We start from the raw sequence: 25850 nt of genomic DNA, 5'->3' as shown, positions 1-25850 counted from the left end.
ACATATTGAAAGTAAGTAATTCAAAGATTTTAAATAAATTTACGCATAGAGTTGTGCAACCATCACCACAGTCCAGTTCTAGAACATTTCTATTACCCAAAACAATTTCCATAAGCCTGTTCAAACAACTAACTTTGCCTGAGCCAGAAGAGCTAAACAAAGTTTCCAATGGCAATTTTGACAGCCCAGCAAAATGTGCCTGGATAACTGGCTCTGTGGCCTACTTTTTATGCAAGATTTCTGATCTCTCCCCTTTCTTTAAATCTCTACTGGCTAACTTACCATTCTGGAAATTTATAGCAGCTTGTCAATCATTTCATTTCATCTCAGATATCCCTAACTTAGAAAAACGGAATAAACAACAGTTTCAGATTTGGTTAATCTAGAAAACTGTTGCAGGGAGTTAAAATCTCTCAAATAGTCTGAATCCAATAAACAGTGAATTATTTTACTAGTAGACCATAGGAAGGAAAAAGTCAATAATGAAAAAAAAAGTTAAGTTTATATAAATGACTTACTTCAGAAAAAAAGCCACTGTATTTTGATGATGGGCTTTCTGTCTGTGAAGAACCAGAATCACTGGAGTTAATCAAATATGTTCGACTCTCATGCCGTAATTTTTCAGGGAGGTGGCCTGCACAAGCCAGTTCATTTTCTTTATTTGCCATGACACAGCCCCCACTTTTAGGGGACTGCTTTTTTCTGTAACAAGGATTTTGAATAGGATGATGAACTTTCTTTCTTCTATAGATCACCTTACGTAGTTTATCTGGGCTTTTCACAGCTTGTCCAACTGTTCTGTAAAAAGAATTGATTTTCTTAAATGATAAAGAATCATATGAAAAGCTTTAAAAGTTTTTAAGAGACAGACTTAGTAGGCCACATTCTGTGATCACTATCTGCTAAAATTAGAAGCAGAATAATTAAAAAAAATCTTAAGTCTTAAATTGATGAGAAAAATAAAAGGGAAATTACAAACTATCTGGAAAGCAATGAAAAGGATGATACTTTGTACCAAAAGAAAAGGAAGCATCATAATAACTAGATGCTTTTAAAATATAATGTTACAAGGCATTCATGAAGTATGAAAATTAAAACAATTCCTATTTACCTAATCTTTTTCTAACATGGTGACACAATAATTATGTAAGTTTGAATCATGCAAGTCTGAACATATACCTTAATATAAAAGAGAACACTTATTTTGATTAAGCTGAAATATATTTAATTTGTTTGAATAAGATAAAACAGTAGAGAGCACATCTCATGGTTTAATAGAGTGGCTCTCAAACGTTTTGGCCTCAGGATGCTTTGCACTCAAATTACTGAGGTCTCAAAAAAAATTTTTGTGAGCAGTATCTACTGATATTTGATGAATCAGAAATTAAAACATAAAATTTGTTAATTAAAAAATGATAAACTCATTACATATTATATAGAATATTTTTAAAAATCCCTAATTTTCTAAAACAAAAAATATAGTGAGAAGAATGGCACTGTTCTGCATTTATGCAAAATCGCTAATATCTGGTTTAACAGATAACAGCTGGATCCTCATATCTGTTTCTGCATTCAATATCTTATATCATGCAGCCTCTGGAAAACTCTACTGTACACTTGGAACAGAGTGAAAATGAAGGTTAATAATGTCTTAGTATTTTCCCCTGGAGGAGGAAATGGCAACCCACTCCAGTACTCTTGCCTGAAGAATCCCATGGACAGAGGAGCCTGGCAAGTGATACTCCATAGAGTCACAAGGAGTCATAGGGACATGACTGAAGTGACTTAACACATATGCACTGTTATGAAGATAGTTTTGATGTCATAAACTCCTTGAAAGGATTTTAGGGACCTCCAGGGTCCCAGATTATACTTTGAAAAACAGTGGTTTTATGGAAAGTGCCTTTGGAGTTCAGCAGACCTGAAAGTAAATGCCATCTTTACCACCTTCTGGGTGTATAACCCTAAAGAAAGCCAAAATCTTTTTTTTTTTTTTTTAACTCATCACCTGTTTAGTGTAATGGTACATACCTATCTTATACTGATATGTTTAGCACAGTGTTTGGCACAAAGGAGTTGCTTGACAATAAATTATCATATAAAACACAGTGTTTTTTTCCTCCTATTTTCACTCTTATCCAGCTTTCAATATTTGCTGTTTCCCACCAATTTCAAAGAAGTTCTTACCTAGTTATGTAAGCAGCCAACTGTTTTGGAGATTTCTTAACCTGAAAAACACAAGTAGAGAGTTGCAGCATATTTAACGAAGCTATGTAAACTTTGTGATTGATGTCAACAAGTCTGAAATTCAAGTTAAACTTTTCAGATAAAGCTATTTACTGTATTGATGCTGTACTTTCAATTATTAGTTACAACAACACTGTAGGTATTTTTGACAATGCAACATATCTATCTGACTAGTTTCCATGCTACTAGTCATATATTAGATAGGCAGGGTGTTAAATAAACGGGTTGAATTTTAATATGGTTTTAAGAAATTATATCAGTGCTAACGAGCCTTGCAATGGTGAACAAAAAGCACTTCTGTGATTCCTCTAAAATTAAACTGAAATATTTAAATTGTATCATATCAAAACAATATAGTGGCAAAAAGTTTTTAGATTTTGGAATATAAACAGATTTCAATTTTTTATTAATTCTACCTAATTTTGGCAGATTAAGCAAAACTATCACCCTCCCATTTACTCAGAACTACCCATAGACTTAACTGTTTAAACTGTATCAAACTGAATGACTATGTTTCCATGAAGTTCTTATGTTCAAACCCTAAACCACCCTCTTCCCAGAGTGACGGTATTAAGAGGGAGGGCTTTCAGGAGGTGATTAGCTCATGAGGGTAAAACCCCATGAACAGGATTTGTGTCCTTATAAAAGAGAGTAGAGAAGTCTCTCTCTCTCTCCTTCCACCATGTGAGGAGGTAGATGACAGCTATCTATGAATCAGGAAGTAGACACTTATTAGATACCAACTCTGCTATGGCCATGATCTTGGACTTCTCAGCCCCTAAAACCACGAGAAATAAATTTCTGTTGTTTATGAGCCATCCAGTCTCTGGTATAATGTTGTGGCTATCTAAACAAACTGAGATACTGTCTTAATTCTAGAAACCACGGACTTACCTCCTTCATGTTCTTATTAGTGAAATTAGAGATCCTTTTTCTAGGAAGATCAATGGAATGATCCTCAGTATTATTACAAAAGTTGCGTTTTTTAACATTGTGGGTTTCAGATGCCATAATCTCTTAAATACCTAGACAAAAAATAAAAATAATAAACAGAAAATACAAAAAGCAAATGAGCCTAATTTTTTCCTTAGCACACATAAACATACAACTGCTCTACGCTGCATAAAAGAGGCTTACAAGTACAGCAGAGGACAAAAAGGCATACCTCAATTTATTGCACTTCACAGATTTTTTTTTTTTAAACAAATTCAAAGTCTGTGGGAACCTTGCATCAAGGAAGTCCACTGGCACCATTTGTCCAAGAGCACTCTGTTAACTTCCTGTCTATGTAACATTTTGGTAATTCGCACACTATTTCATACCTCTCCATTAGCATATCTGTTACAAGGTTCTGTGATTACGGCTCTTTGATGCTACCACTATAATTGTTTTTGAGCAACAAGATGTGTCCACACAAGGTGATGAACTTAACTGATAAATGTGTGTGTTCTGACTGCTCCACTGACCAGCAAGTCCCATCTCTTTCCCTATTCCCTAAGGCACAACAATAATGAAATTGGTTAACGAACCATGACCTCTAAGTGTTCAAGTGAAAGGAAGAGTCACAAGTCTCTCCCCTTAAATCAAAAGCTAGAAATGATAAACCATAGTCCTTAAGGAAGGCATGTCAAAAGGTAAGAAGACTAAAAGCCAGGCCATGTACACCAGTCAAGTTGTGAACACAAAAGAAAAGTTCTTGAAGGAAATTAAAAGTGTCATTCCAGTGAACACATGAATGGTAAAGTGAAACAGCCTCATTGCTGATATGAAGAAGTTTTAGTGACCTGGATAGAAGTTCGAACTAGCCACAATATTCCTTTAGGCCAAAACCTATTCCAGAGCAGGGCCCTAACTCTTTTTAATTCTTTAAATGCTGAGAGGTAAAACATCCAAAAGAAAAGTTTGAAGCTAGCAGAGGTTAATTCATGAGGTTTAAGGGAAAAAGCCATCTCTCTGACACAGAAGTGCAAGGCGAAGCAGTAAGTGCTGATGTAGAACTATATCAAGTTAGCCAGAAGGATCTAGCTAATTAATGAAGGTGGCTATACTAAATGACAGATTTTTTTTTTATGGAGATGAAACAGTTTTCTGTTGGAAGAAGATGCCATCTAGGACTTTCATAGCTAGGAGAGAAGTCAAAGCTTATCTTCAAAATTTCAAAGGACAGTTTGGCTGTCTTGTTAGGGGCTAACGTGCCTGATGACTTTAAGCTGAAGACAATGCTCATTTACCATCCCCCAAATCCTAGGGCCCTTAAGAACTATGCTAAATCAACTCTACCTGTGCTAAGTGAAACAAAAAAGCCTGGATGAAAGCACATCTGTTTACAACATGGTTTACTGAAATTTATAAGCCCACTGTTGAGACCGACTGCTCAGGAAAAAAAAAAAAAAAAGACCTCTTTCAAAATATTACTGCTTATCCACAATGCACCTGGTCACCCAAGAGCTCTGATGGAGATGTACAAGGAGATTCATGTTGTCTTCATGCCTGCTAACACAACATCCATTCTGCAATTGTCCATGGGTCATGAAGCAATTCTGACTTTCAAGTATAATTACTTAAAAAGTATATTTTGGAAGGCTCCACAGCAGAGTAAACTGAAAACCTTCAGGAACAGATTGACCATTCTAGACGCCATTACAAAATATTTTTGATTCATGGGAAGTCAATATATCAACAATAACAGGATTTTGGAAGAGTTGATTCCAACCCTAATGGACAACTTTGAGGGATTCAAGACTTCAGTAGAGGAAGTAACTACAGATGTGGTGGAAATAGCTAAAGGACTGAAATTAGAAGTGGAGCTGGAAGATGTGACTGGACTGTTACAATTTCACGATAAAACAGATGAGGGGCTGCTTTTTCTGGATGAGCAAAGAAAGGAGGTCCTTGAGATGGAATCAATTCTTCGTGAAGATGCTGTGGAAACTGTTGAAACGACACAAAATAATTTAGAATACTGCACAAACTTAGTTGATAAAGCAGTGGCAGGATTTGAGAGGACTGACACCAATTTTGAAAGAAGTTCAGCTTTGGGTGAAGTACTATGAAACAGCACTGCAAGCCAGAGAAACTGTGAAGGGAAGAGTTAATCAGTGTGGCAAATTTCACTGCTGTCTTATTTAGGAAATTGTCACAGCCACTCCAACCTTCAGGATCCACCTCCCTGATCAGTTAGCAGCCATCAACGTTGAGACAAGAACTTCCACCAGCTAAGAGATTATGACTTGTCGAAGGCTCCAATGATGGTTAGCATTTTTTTAGCTTTAAAGTATTTTTATTTTATTTTTTTGACCAAATTGCACAACTTGCAAAATCTTATGTTCCCCGTCTGGGTATGGAACCCATGCCCCATACAGTGGAAGCACAAAGTCCTAATCACTGGACCACCAGGGAATTATCAGCAATAAAGAATTTTCAAGTTAAGGCATGTACATTTTTTTTTGACATGTTATTGTACACTTAATGGACTACATGTAGTATAGTGTAAACATAACTTTCATATACATTAGAAAACCAAAAAATGTGTGTGACTTGCTATATTAAGGTGGTCTGAAACCAAATCTGCAGTTATCTCTGAGGTATGAATGTAGTTTTAAGTTAAACATTTTTTAAAGCCTTACAGAGGGAAGCATGAGGAAGGGCATTCCAGAAAATTAAAATTCTGTTCTCCTTCTTAAATTGCAAACAGTTACAATAATATGGCATGTACTTTTGACAACACAACATGTCAGTCTTCCCATTTTCCTAATCACAAGCCATGTATTAAATTTAAATTTTATGAAATCAGGTCTAATTTTATGAAATCAGGTCAGGTATCTTGACATTCAAACACATTCAAGCCTAAATTTCTGGAATCAAATCACTGGGTAATATACAACCATAAGCAGTCAGGGGACCCAGAATTGGATTATATATATCTGAGTTGTTTTATATCAAAATTTTAAATTTTTCTTTCATTCATGTAACTAGCTCTCTAGAGTTTTCTTCCACTTTTGAAAAAAATAACCCACACCCTCCAATTATATTCAAAGGGCGGGAAAAAGATGCTGTGACTTCATTTATGTAGGGGCTTTCCAGTTGGTGCTAGTGGTGAAGAAATCCATCTGCCAATGCAGGAAATGCAAGAGATGCAGGTTTGATCCCTGGGTTGGGAAGATCCCCTGAAGTTCGAAATGGCAAACCCACTCCAGAATTCATGGATGGAAAAGTCCATGGATGGAGGAGCCTGGTGGGCTAGGACATAGGGCTGCAAAGAGTTGGACATGACTGAGTTGTTTTTATTTCCATTTATGTAACAGAATAAATTAGTAATTTTCCCATTTGCACTCAAGTTTCACACAGCAAATTTATTTCAGATCATGGCCTGAAATCCAAGTTTCTCCCTCATCCTTTCTTTATAGATTTACTGAGTATTCACTATATGCCAGGCCAGATGGAGATCTTGTTCTACAGAATCATTTAGGAAACTTTTTGAAAATACATCTTTCTGGGCCTAATTTCATGAAAACTACTGTTTATTTAATGGCCACACTGCATAGCTGGTGAGATCTTAGATCCCCAACCAGGAATAGAACTTGCGCCTTCAGCAGTGAAGTCATGGAGTCGTTAACCACTGGGCCACCACGGAGTTCCCCTGGACCCTAATTTCAGCCTATAACTCAGCAGGTATCAGGAAAAAAAGGCCAAAGAAAGTATACATTTAGGAAGCCCCACAGGTATTTCCAATGCACAATTTTAGTTAAAAAAAAATTGACTTAGTTGAACTGAATTTTCCAAAAATATGTACAAACACATGAAATTCTGTGATCAATTTCAAGGTATTCTAAAATTTCCTGCTGCTAATTCATGGACAGCCCACCCACTTGTGCCCTCAAGTTCAGGAACCTCTAGTAGGAGACTTTTATTAAAGCAAATAAATGACTGCAGTATTACAATAAGCACATTGACAGAGGGGCACCCACGCAAGTCAGCAAAGCTCCACTGAGGAGAGTCTTCTAGGGCAAGTAGCACACTGAGAAAATAGCACGTGCAGCACGGAAAGGCATGAGCAACGTGATTTGCTTGGCAGTCTCTCTAGTAGATGCATGTGACTAGAGCTTAGGCTGGGGGTGAGCTGCAGTGAGGTGGTAAGTGAGGCTGGAGAGACAGGCAGAACCAAGACGGTAAAGGGTCTTGGCCACAGGGTATTTTTCTTTTTTTTGTGAGGGGACTTTTAAAGATGATGGACTGAACACATGCAATTACATTTACCTTTCTCTGAAATCCTATTACAATGACAGTAGGAAGATTTAAAGGCATAATCGCCAAAAGGACAAAGAACAGAAGATGAGGTGATGGCAACAACATTTTGGAAACGCAAAGCTTTAGGGATAAGAAACTTAGCAGATCTGAGAAAGCCAAACCCTAAAGCAGCAGTGAGGAAAGAGGAAAAGCAGAATCCTCCAAAGGTTTAGAAACTGGCAATACTGAGGGCCTTAAGAAGAGGGATAAAGGTGCACTTGGAAACAAATACAATGAATGAATATCCATTAAGACACAGGGTCCTAGATCTCCTTCCCCATTCCAGTAACAGTCTGGAGCATTACCATATGGAAAATCTAAAACAGTCTGTGCGATAGGAAACATCAGGCACAAATGAGGGTGAGAGGAACATATTCTAAACAGGGGGATCAAGCGAAAGTTTATATATTAAATGTTAAGACCTCTAACTTTCTACTACTTGCCTCACAGAGGCTTGCAGCCAGGCTTAAATACTCCAGAGAAGAGTATAGGAGATGTTTCTTTGGGAACTCTAGTTAGTCCCAGAGGAAAACACACACAAACAACTCCTAAAAATACATCAGTGATGGTCAAAGTCCCCAGAGAACTGTTTTATATCTTGATTATGGTGGTAATTAGGATAAATCTCTGCTGCAAGCAAAATACCTCAATAAACCCAACTTTCAAAAAAATCCTCACGAGAGAAGAACAAACTGCATTCATGAAACACAAATGAGAAAAAAACAAACTGACAGACTCTTGGAAATCAAAAATAGGATGTAGTAATTAAGCTGGCAGAAAAACTCGGAAGTTGGAAAAGAAGTTGAGGGTATCTCCTAGAACTTAGGCTAAAAAGATTTATATATATATATATATATATACACACACACAAAAAAAACCCAGATTAGCTTATAGACAGCAACACCCAAATAAATAGAATTTCAGAAAGAATACAGAAAAAACCCAAAGAGGAAATCAAAGAAACAACTGAAAACTGTTGATGGCTGAAGAACATGGATTCTCGCATCGCAAGCGCACACTAACGGTCGGCACTGCAGATGGAAACAGACCTGCAAGGCACATCACTGTCATTTCAGAGCGCCAGGAAAGCCAGAGAACAACGGACAAATTAGCACCCCCTACCAAACCCAAAGCAAGGCACACACAAATGGTAAAGACACAGAACAATACCTTCAAAATTCTTAGGAAGCTTAAATTTTTATATCCTGACTAAACATCACCTGAGTGCAAATGTGGAAAGAAAAAAATATTCACAAACTCAAAGTTACCAAAAATGAATTCTTCCTGTACCAATCTGAGAAGTTATAGGAAAAAATTAGAAATACAAGAAATGGAGAGCCAGCAGGGGAAAATGATGAGAACCATTCTCACGCTGGTTATGAAGAAAGATCCCATGATGAAGGCTGTGCACCAGAAGTGCAGAGCAACTGGATCAGGTCCGCGGACCGCAGGGAGGAGCCCTCACATACATGGAACTGACTTACTATACCTGGGGCTCAGTAGAGAAGAGATGGAGAGAACTGGGGCAGAGTCACAAGGCAGTGGCACATGTGTCAAGTGCTAAAAGAAAGAACTGTCAGCCAGAATTTCCTGTGTGGGAGAAATATCCTTCAGGGGTGAAGGAGAAACCAAGACAGTATCAGATAAAAGGAAATTAAAGAAGGAATCTTAGAACAGGGGGATAAAATGAAAATGACACATTAAATTATGTTTGATGGTTGAAACAAAAATTATAATACTATTTGATGTGGTTCAAAATACATGTAGTGGAATGTTTTAAGACAATTATGTTGTTGTAGGGAAAGACAAAGGGACATAAAGGGAGGTTAAGTTCCCGCATTTCACTCAAGCAGATTATGATAAAATACAGATGTGTAACATAATACCTAGAACTATTTGCTAGAAGCTACCGCTACTGCTATATCAAGAAATACACTAAAAAATAATATAGATAAATCAAGATGTAATGTTTAAAATGTGTTCAAATAATTCATAGAAAGGCAAGAAAAGGAGAAACAGCAGATATTTGAAATGGGAACTATAATTAGTACTTTTTAATTCAAGATCTCAAAACTGTTTACCAGTCTTCCTTAATCAGGCAGAATATTCTGGTCACCAACATAGGAGGTTCTAATGTTAGACAAATTGTCTTCCCTCTGCGCTAGGAAATAAGTTTCTCTCAGCTAAAAGAAAAAACATGGAGCCAGAGGATGGGATCAGGTTTAAAGTCAGTCAGGTTTAAACACAGAAGTGGTAAGCTGGAGTAATAAATATAAGGATAACTAAGGGGAAAGGGGAGGAGTGGGATGAATTGGGAGACTGGGATTGACATACATATACTACTGATACTCTGTATAAATTAGATTAACTAATGAGAACCTACTGTGTAGCACAGGGAACTCAATTCAATCTTCAGTGGTGACCTGAATGGGAAGGAAACCCAAAAGACAGGGAATATATCTATGTGTGTACATATATATTTAGTTGATCCACTTTGTTGTACAGAGAAAACCAACACAACACTGTAAAGCAACGATACTCCAATAAAAATTAAATTAAAAAAAACAAACACACAAAAAGCCACAATGAGAAACTGCATCACAACCACTTGTATGGCTGTAACAAAAATGACAACCAATAGCACATGCTGACAGGGATATGGAGAAACTGGCATTTCCACACAGTACTGTGGGAGTGTAAAAAGGTACAGTTTGACAGTTTCCTAAAATGTTGAACATAGATTTACCATGTTATAGTTTAATCGTTAAGTTGTGTCTGACTCTTTGGGACCCCATGGACTGTAGCCCTCCAGGCTCTTCTATCCATGGAATTTCCTAGGCAAGAATACTGGAGTGGGTTGCCCTTTCCTCCTCCAATGGATCTCCCTAACCCAGGGATCGAACCTCTGTCTCCTGCGTCTTCTGCACGACAGGTGGATTCTCTGCCACTGAGCCCCCGGGGAAGCCCTGGAGTTACTGTATGACCCAGCAATTTCACATCTACACATTCACTTGTGAGAAATCAAAGTTTTTCATTGTTTGTTCTTCAGTCGCCCAGTCGTGTCTGACTCTTTGCAACCTCATGGACCCCTCCAACATGCCAGGCCTCCCCGTCCCTCATCATCTCCTGAAGTTTGCCCAAGTTTGTGTCCATTGCATTGATGATGCCATCCAGCCATTTCATCCTCTGATGCCCTCTTCTGTTTCTGCCCTCCATCTTTCCCAGCATCAGGGACTTTTCCATGAGTCAGCTGTTTGCATCAGAAGACCAAAATACTGGAGTTTCAGCTTCAGCATCAGTCCTTCCAAAAAAGTATTCAGGGTTGATTTCTCTTAAGATTGACTGGTTTGACACCCCTGCTGTCTAAGGGACTCTCAAGAGTCTTCTCCAGCACCATAGTTCAAAAGCATCAATTCTTCAGCCCTCCACCTTCTTTACGGTGCATCCTTCACAACCATACGTGACCACTGGGAAGACCACAGCCTCGACTATACAAACGTTTGTCAGCCGAGTAATGCTTCTGCTTTTCAACACTCTAAGTGTGTCTTAGCTTCCCTGCCAAGAAGCAACTGTCTTCCGATTTCATGGCAGCAGTCACCATCTGCAGTGATCTTAGAGCCCAAGAAAAGGAAAGCTGTCACTACTTCCACCTTTTCCCCTCTATCTGCCATGAAGTAATGGGGCCGGATGCCATGATCTTAGTTTTTTTAATACTTAGTTTTAAGGCTGCTTCACTCTCCTCCTTCACCCTCATCAAGAGGCTCTTTAGTTCCTCTTTGCTTTCTGTTCTCTGGCCATGGGAATTCCTAGGCAAGACAACTGGAGTGGGTTGCCATTTCCTCCTCCAAGGGATCTTCCTGACCAAGGATCAAACCCGTATCTCCTGCGTCTCCTGCACTGTAGGCGGACTCGTTACCTCTGAGCCACTAGCGAAGCCCTAGAGTTACTGTATGACCCAGAAATTTCACTCCTACATACATACATACTCATAAGGAATCAAAGTTTATGTCCACACAAAAATGGACATACAACAACATTATTCAGAACAGCCCAAAAGTGGAAATGACCCAAATGACTATCAACTGGTGGACAGGGAAAACAAAAAGTAGTATGTCTGGAACATTACTTAGTAACAAAAAAGAAATGAAATACTAATACATGTCACAATATGTATGAACCTTGGGCTAAGTGAAAGAAGGCAAACACAAAAGACTATATATTACATGATTCCATTTATATGAAATGTCCATAAAAGTAACATCTGTAGAGACAGAAAGTAGATTAGTGGTTGCCTAGGGCTGGATTGGGAGTGGAAATAACTACAAATGGGCACAGGGGTCTCTGGTGGGCAATGGAGATATTCTAAAATTAGATTTGGGTTGGTAACTACATAATTCTGTATGTACTTATAAATAGTGAACTGTACATTTAAAACAGGTAAATTTTACGGTATATAAATTATACTTAAGTTTAAAAAAAAGAAAATTATCAACATTGTAATAATAAAATCTCATTACAAAGAATCTTTACACTATACATTCCATTTTGCTTTGTGTCATATGCATTTATTTGGTAGTAAATGATCAAGACCATCCCCATGGAAAAGAAACACAAAAAGGCAAAATGGTTGTCTGAGGAGGCCTTACAAATAGCTGAGAAAAGAAAAGAAGCAAAAGGCAAAGGAGAAAAGGAAAGATATAACCATTTGAATGCAAAGTTCCAAAGAGTAGCAAGGAGAGAGAAAGCCTTTCTCAGTGATCAATGCAAAGAAATAGAGGGAAAAAATAGAATGGGAATGCCTAGAGAACTTTTCAAGAAAATCAGAGATACCAAAGAAACATTTCATGCAAAGCTGGGCACAATGAAGGACAGATATGGTATGGACCCAACAGAAGCAGAAGATATTAAGAAGAGGTGGTAAGAACACACAGAATAACTATACAAAAAGATCTTCATGACCAAGATAACCACGATGGTGGAATCACTCACCTAGAGCAGACATCCTGGAGTCTGAACAAGTGGGCCTTAGGAAGCATCAATACAAACAAAACTAGTGGAGGTGATGGAATTCCAGTTGAGCTATTTCAAATCCTAAAAGATGATTCTGTGAAAGTACTGCACTCAATATGCCAGCAAATGTGGAAAACTCAGCAGTGGCCACAGGACCAGAAAAGGTCAATCCAATCCCAAAGAAAGGCAATGGCAAAAATGTTCAAACTACTGCACAATTGCTCTCATCTCACATGTTAGCAAAGTAAAGTTCAAAATTCTCCAAGCCAGGTTCTAATAGTATGTGAACCGTGAACGTCCAGATGTTCAGGGTGGATTTAGAAAACGCAGAGGAACCAGAGATCAAATTGCCAACATCTCTTGGATCATCAAAAAAGCAAGAGAGTTCCAGAAAAACATCTACTTCTGCTTTATTGACTATGCCAAAGCCTTTGACTACGTGGATCACAACACACTGTGGAAAATTCTTAAAGAGATGGGAATACCAGACCACCTGACCTGCCTCCTGAGAAACCTGTATGCAGATCAAGAAGCAACAGTTAGAACTGGACATGGAACAACAGACTGGTTCAAACTGGAAAAGGAGTATGTCAAGGTTGTATATTGCTACCCTGTCTACTTAACTTCTATGCAGAGTACATTACGTGAAATGCCAGGCTGGATGAAGTGCAAGCTGGAATAAAGTTTGCTGGGAGAAATATCAATAACTTCATATACGCAAATGACACCACCCTTATGGCAGAAAGTGAAGAACTAAAGAGCCTCTTAATGAAAGTGAAATGGCAACCCACTCCAGTGTTCTCGCCTGGAGAGTCCCAGGGACGGGGGAGCCTGGTGGGCTGCCGTCTCTGGGGTCGCACAGAGTCGGACACGACTGAAGCGACTTAGCAGCAAGCAGAGTGAAAAAGTTGACTTAAAACTCAACATTCAGGAAGCTAAATCATGGCATCTAGTCCCATCACTTCATGGCAAATATGTGGGAACACAATGGAAACAGTGAGAGACTTTATTTTGGGGGACTCCAAAATTAGATGGTGACTACAGCCATGAAATTAAAAGATGCTTGCTCCTTGAAAGAAAAGCTATGACCAATCTGTGAGTGAGTGAGTGAGTGAAGTCGCTCAGTCATGTCCGACTCTTTGCGACCCCGTGGACTGTAGCCCACCAGGCTCCTCCGTCCATGGGATTCTCCAGGCAGGAATACTGGAGTGGGTTACCATTTCCTTCTCCAGGGGATCTTCCCGACCCAGGATCGAACCCAGGTCTCCCTCATTGCAGGCAGACGCTTTAACCTCTGAGTCACCAGGGAACCAACCTAGACAGCATATTAAAAGAGAGAGACATTACTTTGCCAAAAGAGGTCCATCTAGTCAAAGCTATGCTTTTTCCAATAGTCATGTATGGATGTGAGAGTTGGACTATAAAGAAAGTTGAGCCTCGAAGATTTGATGCTTTTGAACTGTGGTGTTGGAGAAGACTCTTGAGAGTCCCTTGCAAGGAGATCCAATCAGTCCATTCTAAAGGAGATCAGTCCTGAACATTCGTTGGAAGGACTGATGCTGAAGCTGAAACTCCAATACTTTGGCCACCTGATACGAAGAACTGACTCATCAGAAAATACCCTGATGCTGGGAAAGATTGAAGGCAGGAGGAGAAGGGGATGGCAGAGGATGAGATGGTTGGATGGCATCACCGACTTGACGGATGTGAGTTTGAGCAAGCTTCAGGAGTTAGTGATGGACAGGGAAGCCTGGCATGCAGCAGTCCATGGGGTCGCAAAGAGTTAAGACACGACTGAGCAACTGAACTGAACTTTCCTGGGCTATAACACAGGATTATCCTTTTCCCCAATAGCATTTAACAGTGTTATTCAAATAGCTAAAAGCACTTATTGAGGTTTCTAGGTGTTTCCTAAGCTCCATTTGATAATACAGGCAAAGAGAATAATCTGAAGTAGGACTAAGAGTAGTCGAAAGCAGTGGTTAGAAATTGGAAAGGACACTCTTTTAATGAAAAAAGAATAAAAGGAAACAGGCCTTAAGAGAATAAAAGCAAAGAGATAACTATTCTGAATTTGGATATAGGGGAGCATGTTTTCTTAAATCAAGACAATAAAGTGATTGCTTATGGGTATTTTCTTGAGAAGGTAGAAAAATGAGTGGCATTGTAGAAGAAGCTGAAGGGATGAATTCCTGAAATCAAGACTAAATAATTTTAAATATTACTTAGATACTTCTCATCTACTCACAGCAACGAGAAAAGCTCATCATACATAAATGAAACATGTCTGGACTTTTGTCTCCAATAAGTTACAGCTGAAGATCAAATGAACTAAGCTTTCTTTCTACATCGGTATGCTACAGCATATCAATTATTTGCGCTGTGTTTAACTGTGCAACTTAACTAGGCAATTTCATTCCTCATCTTGAAAACTTTGCATAGGTGTACACGGAGTTATAATAATAATTATTCCTGGTATCAGGGATTCTCCTTCAATCACCACCATATAATCACTCTCATCACAAAGATCGTGAATTGTATTCCCTCAGAGTCTTGAGGCTTAAAACTCACCACTATTGTATACTAGTTAGATATAAAGAGGCTTTCAAATTTAAAGCTTCAGATTAATATTTTTTTTCCACCTAGAGAGATCAAGTAACTTGCCAAAAGGCACTTAGCTAGCTAGTGGCAGAATGTAGTGCGCAGAATCTATGCTATTCACCGTATCTTTGATTTCACTAACTGAATCCAATTCATCCCCAGCTACAATAGAGTCACCATTCTCAATCCTGAATAGTCAAATAAGACGAGAGTGCCAATTTTTCTGAGGAGATGACAAGAGAGCGACGAACGAACATAAACCATAATGGAGCCTTCCCTTCCCTTATCCTATAAGGGCAACCTTTTTTCTCTCTTCCAGGGCCCATTAGGGAGTTTAAGGGCTTAAAGACAAATCACAGGTTTCCCCAAGAGACAGACGCCACACACAAATGAAAAGGAAAATGAACATGGACTTTTTCCCTCAAGAATTTCAGTGCAGGAGAGAGGAACAGAAGGTAAGTTGAGATTTTATGGGGCAGTCTTCAGGGCCTGGAGATGCTGATTGTTCCCTCCTAAATTCAGTTATCGGACTCTAAATAAATCCTCTGGTATCTTAAGTCAAATAATGGAATTTGGATCAGGTTAAAAAACAAAGTGATAAAAAAGGAATTGAGAATGCCAAAACTGACTGAAATGGGATCAGTTACTTCCCTGGTGGCTCAGACAGTAAAGCATCTGCCTACAATGCGGGAGATCCAGGTTCAATTCCTGAGTCAGGAAGATCTCCTGGAGAAGGAAATGGCAACCCACTCCAGTATTCTTGCCTGGAAAATCCCATGGACGGAGGAGTCTGGTAGGCTATAGTCCCTGGGGTCACAAAGAGTCGGACACGACTGAGCAACTTCACTTCACTTAAAGTGTACTGAATATTAAAAACACTATTTTCAAATAATGTCTTGTGAAGTGGAAGAATAATAAAAAACAACAGTATTATAAAAGGCAGGATAGAAAATTAAAAGTACAGTATAATTCTGGTTTTTCAAAAGCTGTATGTATAGAATCAATACATTCAAAAGAGCTCTATCAAAATATTAACAGAAGTTATTTATGCTGGTAGAATTACAGGTAAGTTTTTTCCCTTCATTTACACATTTCTCTATTTTCTACTATGAATATGAACTATTTTCAGTTTGAATAATATTCTAACTTAATGAGGTTATAAAAAGAAGTCTTATAAAAAAGCAGCTAAATTATATAACTAGCTTATAGTAAAAAAGTGAGAAAGGTGTACATGTCAACACAAAGAGGTAACATTTCATAGGAATTTAACTTTTCCAAAATTAGGGCAACTCCATCCAACTTTCTTAGTTCTTGCCTTCTCACTTCACTTAGGACTTAGCTCCCACACACACTTTTTTATCTTCAGTGTCTCCCTTTGAACCGATTCTTCTCTTCTGCTTTCAAACTTGCTCAGGTTTCCCCTATCAACTTCTATACTCTTTCTCTACCTCTCTTTCCTGCCAAACTTCTACAATGAGGGCTTTTTAGTTTCCATTTTCTCTTTAACCCTTTATAACCTTGCTTTTATTCTACCCTCTTATCAGAAAAAACAAAAACAACTGTACCTTCAAGGTTACTTGAAGCTATAAGGGAGCCTTCTGGACCACCGATGAGGCCCACTGAGGTCAGCCCAGCCAGCTCCACAGACTTTGCTCGCTCTTCATCACCACCATCAGCTTTTCCATCACTTCACCCTCAGACCCTCAATCTTCCTGTTCACAGGACACAGCACTACCTTGATTCTCCTTGTTCCCTTACTCCTTTCTGACACCTTTTCCTTTATCAACTCCCTTCTCTCTACACTAAAATTGGAAAAATATGCTTTCATAGCTTCAGTTTTTTCCATAGGTCCAGACTTTCCTCTAACGTCTATGTATTCGACTTCCTGATCTACCGTTGGTAGGTCCAAGTCAACACACCTAGAACAAACCTCTTTGCTCGCTTCCAATGGTGGGCCAAATGGCTCCCCTCCTAGCCACCAAATATTAAATTACTAGCATGAAACGTCTCTCAGACTGGAAACCTAGGAGTTATCTTGCCTCCTCGCTCCCTCCTTTGAATCAATCACTAAGTCGTTTTTTCTCTTTTTTTTGGTCACTCTTTAGTATGCAGGCTCTCAGTTTCCAGAGCAGGGGTTGGAGCCAAGCCCTTAACAGCAGAAGCACGGAGTCCTGACCACTGGACTGTCAGGGAGGTCCCAATCGTGATGTCTTCTTGAATCTTTCTTCAAAGTATTTCATGCATCCATCTAGGCCTTTCATTTTCCACTGTCAGAACACTAGCCCAATCACTTCAAGACTATTTACTGTATGGATTATTTGATTTTCTTGCCTTCAGTCTCTTCCAGTCCCTACAAATCAGTCTTTGCAAGCTATGATGTTGGTAAAATCCCTAAATCTCTAAAAATTTCCTACTGTTTACTACAAATTTCCCAAATTATGTTTAGAGTATCCACATAGATTTTAGGGACTATTTTACTCTGTTTACATAAGTTTAGATATGTTAGATGTTAAATTACTGCTTGGAAATTAGTTAAAATACACTAAAAAGGCTCTGAGGGACCCTGCATAATTATTTAACTGATTCCCAAACTCAGCCACCATCCTACTTCTTAAAAAAATTTAAAATTTTGACCAATACATATAAAATTTGAAAGATGCTGATGTTCCAAGGAAGACTTTGTAGAATTGATTTACTACATCAAGACTAAACTATTTATCTAAATATTGAAGGCCTCCATAATCATAATAATAGTATTATATATAACCATCATAATGATACTATTAGAGATTAATAACTTTTTTAATTATAAGGAAAGCTGAGCAAAATATTCCTTACTATATTTTTTACATGGGGGAAAGGGAGGTTTTCTGTTGAGGGAGGGAGGTTTCATCGCAATAGTGTTAATGAAATAATGGTAATATAATTAAAAATAATAGCACCCTTTATCAAAAGCTTACAACATGCTAGCCATAGGCACTGTAGTTACATCATAGTACACCCTTTCTATAGTGTAGAAAACTGAAGGACAGAAAGCTTATACAATTTGTGAACTGGCAAAAAAGCAGTGAGAGTTAGGACTAGAGCTCAGGCACTCTGCCACCACTGCCTCCACCTTAACCAGTACACTAAACTGTGTCTCAACTAATAAGAGTTATTAAGGGTGAATGCATAGAGAGACAATGTACATTTTAACCACTTTCAATCTCGTGATCTACAGATCAAAACTGATTCTATTCTCAATCAGTTTTCTCACACTCAAAATAAGACTGTTGCAAAGTTCAAAATAAGATTACATGCAAGTTATTACTGCTATTATCACTCATATTCATGTTAAGTGTAAATATATATGACTCTGGTATTTTGGAAGGCAAATCTGACCATATCTTGTCACTCAGTTTACAACAACCATACAACTTATCATCCAAACCAGGACACATTTCAGAATAAAAGAAAATACTACTAAAAATTATTCTGGGTCAAGAGGCATAAACCATCCCAAGCAAATTAGGATGTATGGTCATCCTCACCTTGGCCCAGTTAAAATGTTTAGTCTTCTAGATTTATTTTCTGTATCAACTACTCTCTAATAAAAAAGGGACAAATTATTGAAAAACATGATGTATGAGTAAGTTTCAAATGCATTATGCTAAATGAGAGAGACATTCAAAAGGCTACATACTATACTTCATTTTTGACCTCCTAGAAAAAGCAAAATTACAGGGAAACAAAAATATCAATTTTTTTGCCAAAGTCTAGAAGAAGGGAGATGTTGCTACAAAGGGATAAGAGGGTACTTTTCATGGTGAGGGACATGCTCTATATCCTGACTGTGGTAGTATTTATACTTCTGTGCATATGTCGAAGACCACATAAATAATATCTCAATAACCTGACTTGAAAAAACTGGGGTGCAGAGCATATGTCATTAAGAGCTTTTCACTAGGCTCCTTGGATACTCAGAACTCGCTTGATGGAACTGAGAAATAAGGCTAACTGGGCTCACATTCATTCTTTTTTTGCCAAGAAACTGAGGTCCACACTTCAGGCCTAGAGGTTCCAGAAACATTCTTCAAAGCATCTGGAATATATATCTGTTCTGACAGGTGATTACTGAGGCCTGCCCTTCTGGCTTTCTCTATATTCTACTCATCCATGTAGGCTGTATCCAGCCCTGAGGACACAAGATGCCCTCGATGCCTTCCCTGTGCAATGATGCAAGGTGACTACCCTCACTTGGAGGCCAAAGGAAGTTAAAATCTTAACCTGCAAAGGCCTCCAGGCACCTCCTGCCACACTCAGCTGTCTAGAAATCTTTCTGCTCATCATGCAGTAGGAATTACAACTCACCATCTGGGTGAAAATTTAAAGATTCATTCCACCTTAAAGGCAAGTGTAGCTAAAAGATTAGGTCAAACAGACCCATGTTCACCCTCCTAGCTTTCCCACTCACCCAGACACTTGGAAATACCTGAGCCTCATTTTACCCTTCTATTAAAGTGAAAATGTTTGTGTATTTACCTACTTGACTCCCCCCAAAATTAGAAAACCTGCATACATAGGAGGATCTAAATATATAAAGCAAATACTAATAGGCATAAAGGGAGAAACTGACAGCGCAGTAGGGGACTTCAACACCCTCATTTACATCGATGTACAAGACCATCCAAACTCAACACAGCAACAGGGAGCATATTAGTATCATCAAGATCAAAGTATACTAGTTTTTTAAGGTTAATTTTTAAAATAATTAAAGACAAGTAAGCTATGTATTCAATTCAACCTGCATTTACTGAGAACCTACTATGTGTCAAGACTGCTGTCTTGCCTGGACTTCCCTGGCAGTCCAGTGGTTAAGACTCCATGCTCCTTTGCAGGGGGTGAGGGTCTGATCCTGAGAACTAAGATCCCACATACTGTGGGGCAAAAAAAAAAAAAGTAAACACCTTATTTCTCAAGAAGTTCATAACCTGGTGGGAAAGAAAGCCAATAAATATAAAACAATTAAGAACTATAAAATAAAAATAGTACAGACTGGAAAAAAAAAAAGCAGTAGCAGCACATCTAATGTGAGGGACAGTGAAATACACAGAAATATGTCTCAAGTTACACTAGATCTGAGTCCTAAAGAAAAACAAGAAATTGTGAAAATGAAATGAAGGAGAGCTCCTAATTAATGAACCATCGTAAAAACAAACTAAACTTATGAACTCAAAAATCAGTATCGAGGGCTTTCCCTATTTCTGTATTGTCAGTTCTCCTTCAAAAATGGTTATTCAATTTGAACATGAATAGAAAGCAAAAAAAGATTCAGAAGCTGATGGAAAACTTCACAATTGATAAATCAGGTTGACAATATCCAAATCACTAATCAACTTTATCATTACAAAGAAGGAGGCAACCAAACATTATATGCCTCCTGACGTCCCAATGATGTGATACATACAAGAAATATTACAAAACACTACTATTAAGTATTCTTGTCAAAAAACCTAACCATATTTAACCTGAGTGCAAGCCTTAATCATCTGTTACCAACTACCAGTTTAGAGGAACTACAGAGAGGAACTCACTAAGCACTTTAAGGATGGAATTATAAAATATCTAGAATACAGAAATTTTTTAGGGCACAAAACTCAGTTTCCTCAACAAATACTTTGCAAGGAAAAAAAAGGAGGAATCTGCATAATAAGAGAGGCTGTATCAACGAAATACATCTGTCCTACTTTTAAAAAACTGTTAAGATGTGTAAGAATCAGGGAAATTTGAATATCAACTGGATATGTGACGTTAAGGATAATTGTTTATAACTCTAAAGTATAAGTAACATGGCTCAGATGGTAAAGAATCTGCCTGCAATGCAGAAGACCCAGGTTTGGTCCCTTAGAGAAGGGCATGGCAACCCACTCCAGTATTCCTGCCTGGAGAATTCCACAGACAGAGGAGCCTGGCAGGCTACAGTCCATGGGGTCGGAAAGAGTCGGACACGACTGAGCAACTACACTTTGGCTTTCAAACTTCACACATTTAAAGTGTATGTATGGGATTTCCCTGGTGGTTCAGTGGAAACGAATTTGTCTGCCAATATAGGGGACACGGGCTTGTGTCCAAGGAGATCCCACATGCCATGGGGCAACTAGGCCCGTGTGCCACAACTACTGAGCCCACACACTCTAGAGCCCATGCTCTGCAACAAGAGAAGCCACTGCAACCAGAGAGAACCCACACACAGCTAAGACCCAGCGCAGTCAAACATTTTTAAATAAAAAGTTTAAAAAAAATAAAAGTGTACGCACATATACAGCCATTAAACCATATCTATCTTTCACCTTCAAAAATTTCCTCTGTTCCTTTTTAATCTGTCCCCAACCACTAGATCTGCTTTCTGTCACTATAAGCTATTTTACATTTTCTAGAATTTATGTAAACAGACTCATACAGTATATATTCTTTTTTGGAAGGAGATAGTTTCTTTCATTCAACATAATTATTTTGAGAATAATCCATGCTATATATACATAGTCTATTCTTTTTTATTGCAGAGTAGTATGGATATCCACAATTTGTTTATCCATTTATCTGCTAATAGCGATTTGGATTGTTTCCAGTTTTGGCTATTGCTAATAAAATTGCTATGAATAGTCATGTACAAGTCTTAGGATGAACAGATACTTTCATTTCTCTTGGGAAAAGACCTAAGGAATGGAAAAGCTATTATGGAAGGTATTGTTTAACTTTATAACAAAATCATCAATCTTTTTTACACTATTTTACATTCCCAACAGTATATGAGAATAAGACATACATCTTTTTTTTAAATGAGTCTTTCATGATATATACATCATACCATGAAAAGAGATGATGTATAGGATTTGCAAAGAGAAAGAGAAAATCAGTGAAACAAGAAATGTTAGTAACTGCTGAACCTGGGTAACTGAGATGGTCATACCACTATCCTTTCTATTTTTCTATGTGATTAAACTTTTATGTTATAAGAACTAGTGATTCAATAAGCAAAGCTTAATATGTGGGCTATATATACTGCAATGTTCTCAAAGACACAGTTAAAATGGTATGATCTTGTTCTTTGGGCTAGAGGTGGTACTCCTTTATTGACTATAGATGCAGTCAGCTTTGTCTCAGGGGTAATCCTGTCCTTTAATTAAAAATAAATAAATAAATGAAAATAACACTGTGAAAGTCGGGTGGGGTGGGAGGAGATAGAAACAAAAACAACTGTCCCTCCCTCCACAATCCTGGATTTGGGAGCAAATGAAGCCTGCTGCATAAAAAGAAAAAAAAAATCAGAAATAAACACTGATAAGAATTATCTCTCACTTTACAATATTCCATGAAACACTGAATGCTTCTACAGAGGTGAACTGCACAGGCAGGGCCAGCAGAGAAAAGTTTTTACTTTATTTTCCCTTTATACTAAATTTTGCATTTCATGCAAATGTTACTTAGTTTAAAACAAATTAAAATTAAAAATTTTATTTTAATACCAATAATTCAACCACCAAATAATATTCTGGTGGGTTTTTTCTTATGCAGTTAGTTTTATATGTTGCATTTTATCATTAATATATATTTTACTATATATTAAAAAGTCTTCTTGGAAATTATTTAAATTAATATATATTTTATCACAGGGATACTGTTTGTTTTTATTTTTGCTATTACAGAAAATACTTGATGAACATCTGTATACATTAAGTATTTGTACATATCTGATTATTTCCTTTGGATAAGTGTATTACTGGGCTGAAAAATATGGTTTTAGAGCTCTTGAAATATATAGTAAGAATCCTTTCATATAATGTGACAGGGAGTGGTGGCTGATCATTTAAAAAATAATTTTGAGAATTCACAAAAAAAGAAAGTGACAGATGTATACACATACCTTAGACATTTAAGTTTAAAAATCTAAAAATAATGCATACTCATCATCTGTGACTTCTACTTTGGATTTCTTTAAAGTGGCCTAAAAACTCATTGATACAAAGCATCACCAGTGCAAAATCCTAAACTATTACAGTTTTACTTTACTTATCTTTAGTTTTCCTTTTTTTTTGTCTTTAGTTTTCTAGCCCACACTAAATCTGACAAAGTTGTTGAACCACTTGCCTTCATCCAGTCTATCCACAGTACCCTCATTAGTTTTCAAAGAAACAATGTTTTAAACTCCTATTTTAGATTTTCACATTTTCCAAGCTGGGTGACCAGGTAAGCGCAGCAAATGTGGCAGAGATGGACAGCTGCCCCCAGCTCCAGGCTCTGCCCGACAGAGGCAGAGAAAGAGCCTCTCAGCACTCCCAGTGAGAGAAGACTCGGTACCATCAATTTTTCCCTTTCAAAATCTGACAGATAATAAACAATGTTTTAGTTTGCATTTGAAATATTTAGTAGGCTATATTTTTCTTATGTGATAAAACTGAAAGGACCTGGCAGTATGTGGTAATGGGGCAACGAGTCCTGGAGTCAGACTTTCTGGGTTGGAGTCCTGCTTTAACCATTTACTAGTTATGTGATATTAGGCAAGTTACTTAACCTCCTATTTTCAGAGTACAGTTATGAGGATTAAACAAAATAATCCACTTAACCACAATGCCTAGCACATGGCTAATCTCTCAGTAAATGTTAGCTCTCACTGAGTTATACACAAATATCACTAAGAAAGCTGCCTCTGTTGTGAGAAATAAGACTCATGGTGTCAGCAAATATTAATACTAGTTCCTAAATTTGTTGAGTGTTTCTGTCTATGGGGACATGAGCACAGGAAAACAAAAGACACTGAAAGGATAGCAAGTTCTTCCTGAAGAGTGGTATTACATTTGAATTCTTTTTTTCTTGTTTATGTCTCTACAATATTAAGACTGAATCATTTTCTTTGGTTTATTCTTCTGTATCAGTTTTTCACAGTATAAAAATAATTACAGTTTAAATAAAATGATTGTTTCTTTTTAAACACAGAAGGACAATACATTAAATAGGAAATATAACTTTCTTAAGCTTTGAAACACACAAATTCTAAAGTTATATAAAACAACACAAAATAACTGTAAAATTTATGACTTGAATCACTTTAGGTAGAAGAAAAATCTCAGTATTACCTACAACTACATCATAGTAACTAGCAATTTCCTGCTTCATTTCTGCTTATAACCTTAAACTTCCCAAACTTTCCTACTGTAAAATTCTCACCATCATCATCATCTTTACAGAGGGAGAAACACAAGCAAGCAATTACAATAGATTATGTTAAGCACAGTGATATCATGTATCTAAGAGGGGGTGGGGTGGGGTTGCTCTTTGAGTTAAAAATAGGAAATAGAACAGAATGGCTCAGAGCTAAGGTACTTTAAGAGTCATTCTACAGAGAGTAACAATAGATTCGAGGCCAGGAGGACTCATCCAGTTCAGCACTCCACTCAATGAGTGTTTTACCAAATTTTAATCCATGTGTAAGATACATTTTCATAACTATTTCAACATAAAGGGTGTGCGAAGCAGACCATGTGACCCAGTGTAGAGCAGGCACAACTTATCACAAGTAGGAACTAAAAACACATGCATTTTAATGTCAAGCCAGATTAAAAAAAAAGATTACATGATTCCCTAAAGGTGACCTTCATTTCTCAGTATATCTGGGTGGGGGTGGGGTGGGGGTGGTTTAGAAAAGGCAGCGAACATCTGTACTACTCAAGGTGACAAACTGGTATGTCAAGTGTGCTTTTTATAAACTATACGAGACTCTATTACACTGGCAGGGTAATGATACATTCTGTTGACTTGCTTCATTTCTTTTGAAGCCTTGTAATCCCTTCTAGGGGACTTCCCTGCGGCTCAGCTGGTAAAGAATCCGCTAGTCCAATCTGACTGAAGGTTAACATTTTGAAATGTGTGTCAATGAGATGGGGTATAAACTGGAGCGGGAGAGAGAGGAGGTGAACAATGATGGGGGAAGTAAAGAGAAGCACCACCGAAGCAAGCAGAGCCGGTGCTTATTCATGCACTGTCCAGAGAAAGGGCGCCCCATCACGTGGCCCAGATTTTCCTGTACAAAGCTTTATTCCTATTGAGGAAACGGATTTACCAAGTTACCAGAGCCTGATATTATTAAATGTTCAAATCATAAGACTTAAGTACTCTCATTCTGAGGCCATGTTCTTAACAACTCAGAACCCCTAATATCTGGAGTAAACCCCAGGGGCTTTTTTATTTGCTGAGTGATTCATCATTCTTCTGTTAATTCAGTTTCCCAGGGAAAGCTCCTGTGAGAGATGTCAAATTCAGGAAAGAAGGGCAAGCATGAAAAATACAGATTTCTGGCAATTCAGTGAGTACGACATGATGATACATGATTTCCATCAACTAGACCAAACAAAATTCCAACTCTCTTTTGACTAACTCATCTCTTTCAGAATTTTCCACAGTTTATTGTGATCCACACAGTCAAAGGCTTTGGCATAGTCAATAAAGCAGAAATAGATGTTTTTCTGGAACTCTCTGCTTTTTCCATGATCCAGCGGATGTTGGCAATTTGATCTCTGGTTCCTCTGCCTTTTCTAAAACCAGCTTGAACATCAGGAAGTTCACGGTTCACGTATTGCTGAAGCCTGGCTTGGAGAATTTTGAGCATTACTTTACTAGCATGTGAGATGAGTGCAATCGTGCGGTAGTTTGAGCATTCTTTGGCATTGCCT

General features: G+C 37.8%; 1 protein-coding gene across 3 annotated transcripts in view; it reads right to left on the bottom strand.

The window, feature by feature from the left end:
* KATNBL1 (katanin regulatory subunit B1 like 1) overlaps window positions 1–25850 on the bottom strand; it is a 58344-nt gene that overhangs the window by 17714 nt on the left and 14780 nt on the right. For all 3 annotated transcript variants that reach the window (XR_009601462.1, XM_042252229.2, XM_015096913.4), the window contains 3 exons: window positions 3142–3272; window positions 2188–2228; window positions 519–798 (listed from right to left, as the gene is read on the bottom strand). Coding sequence is in view for 2 of the 3 variants with exons in the window: in XM_042252229.2 (XP_042108163.1) it covers window positions 519–798; window positions 2188–2228; window positions 3142–3258 (438 nt within the window). In the remaining variant the exon portion in view is untranslated. The remainder of the gene's footprint in view (window positions 1–518; window positions 799–2187; window positions 2229–3141; window positions 3273–25850) is intronic.

Source organism: Ovis aries, chromosome 7 (assembly GCF_016772045.2).
Source record: "Ovis aries strain OAR_USU_Benz2616 breed Rambouillet chromosome 7, ARS-UI_Ramb_v3.0, whole genome shotgun sequence".
In the NCBI taxonomy this organism is placed as follows: Eukaryota; Metazoa; Chordata; class Mammalia; order Artiodactyla; family Bovidae; genus Ovis; species Ovis aries.
This window is presented reverse-complemented; position numbering and strand designations above follow the sequence as displayed.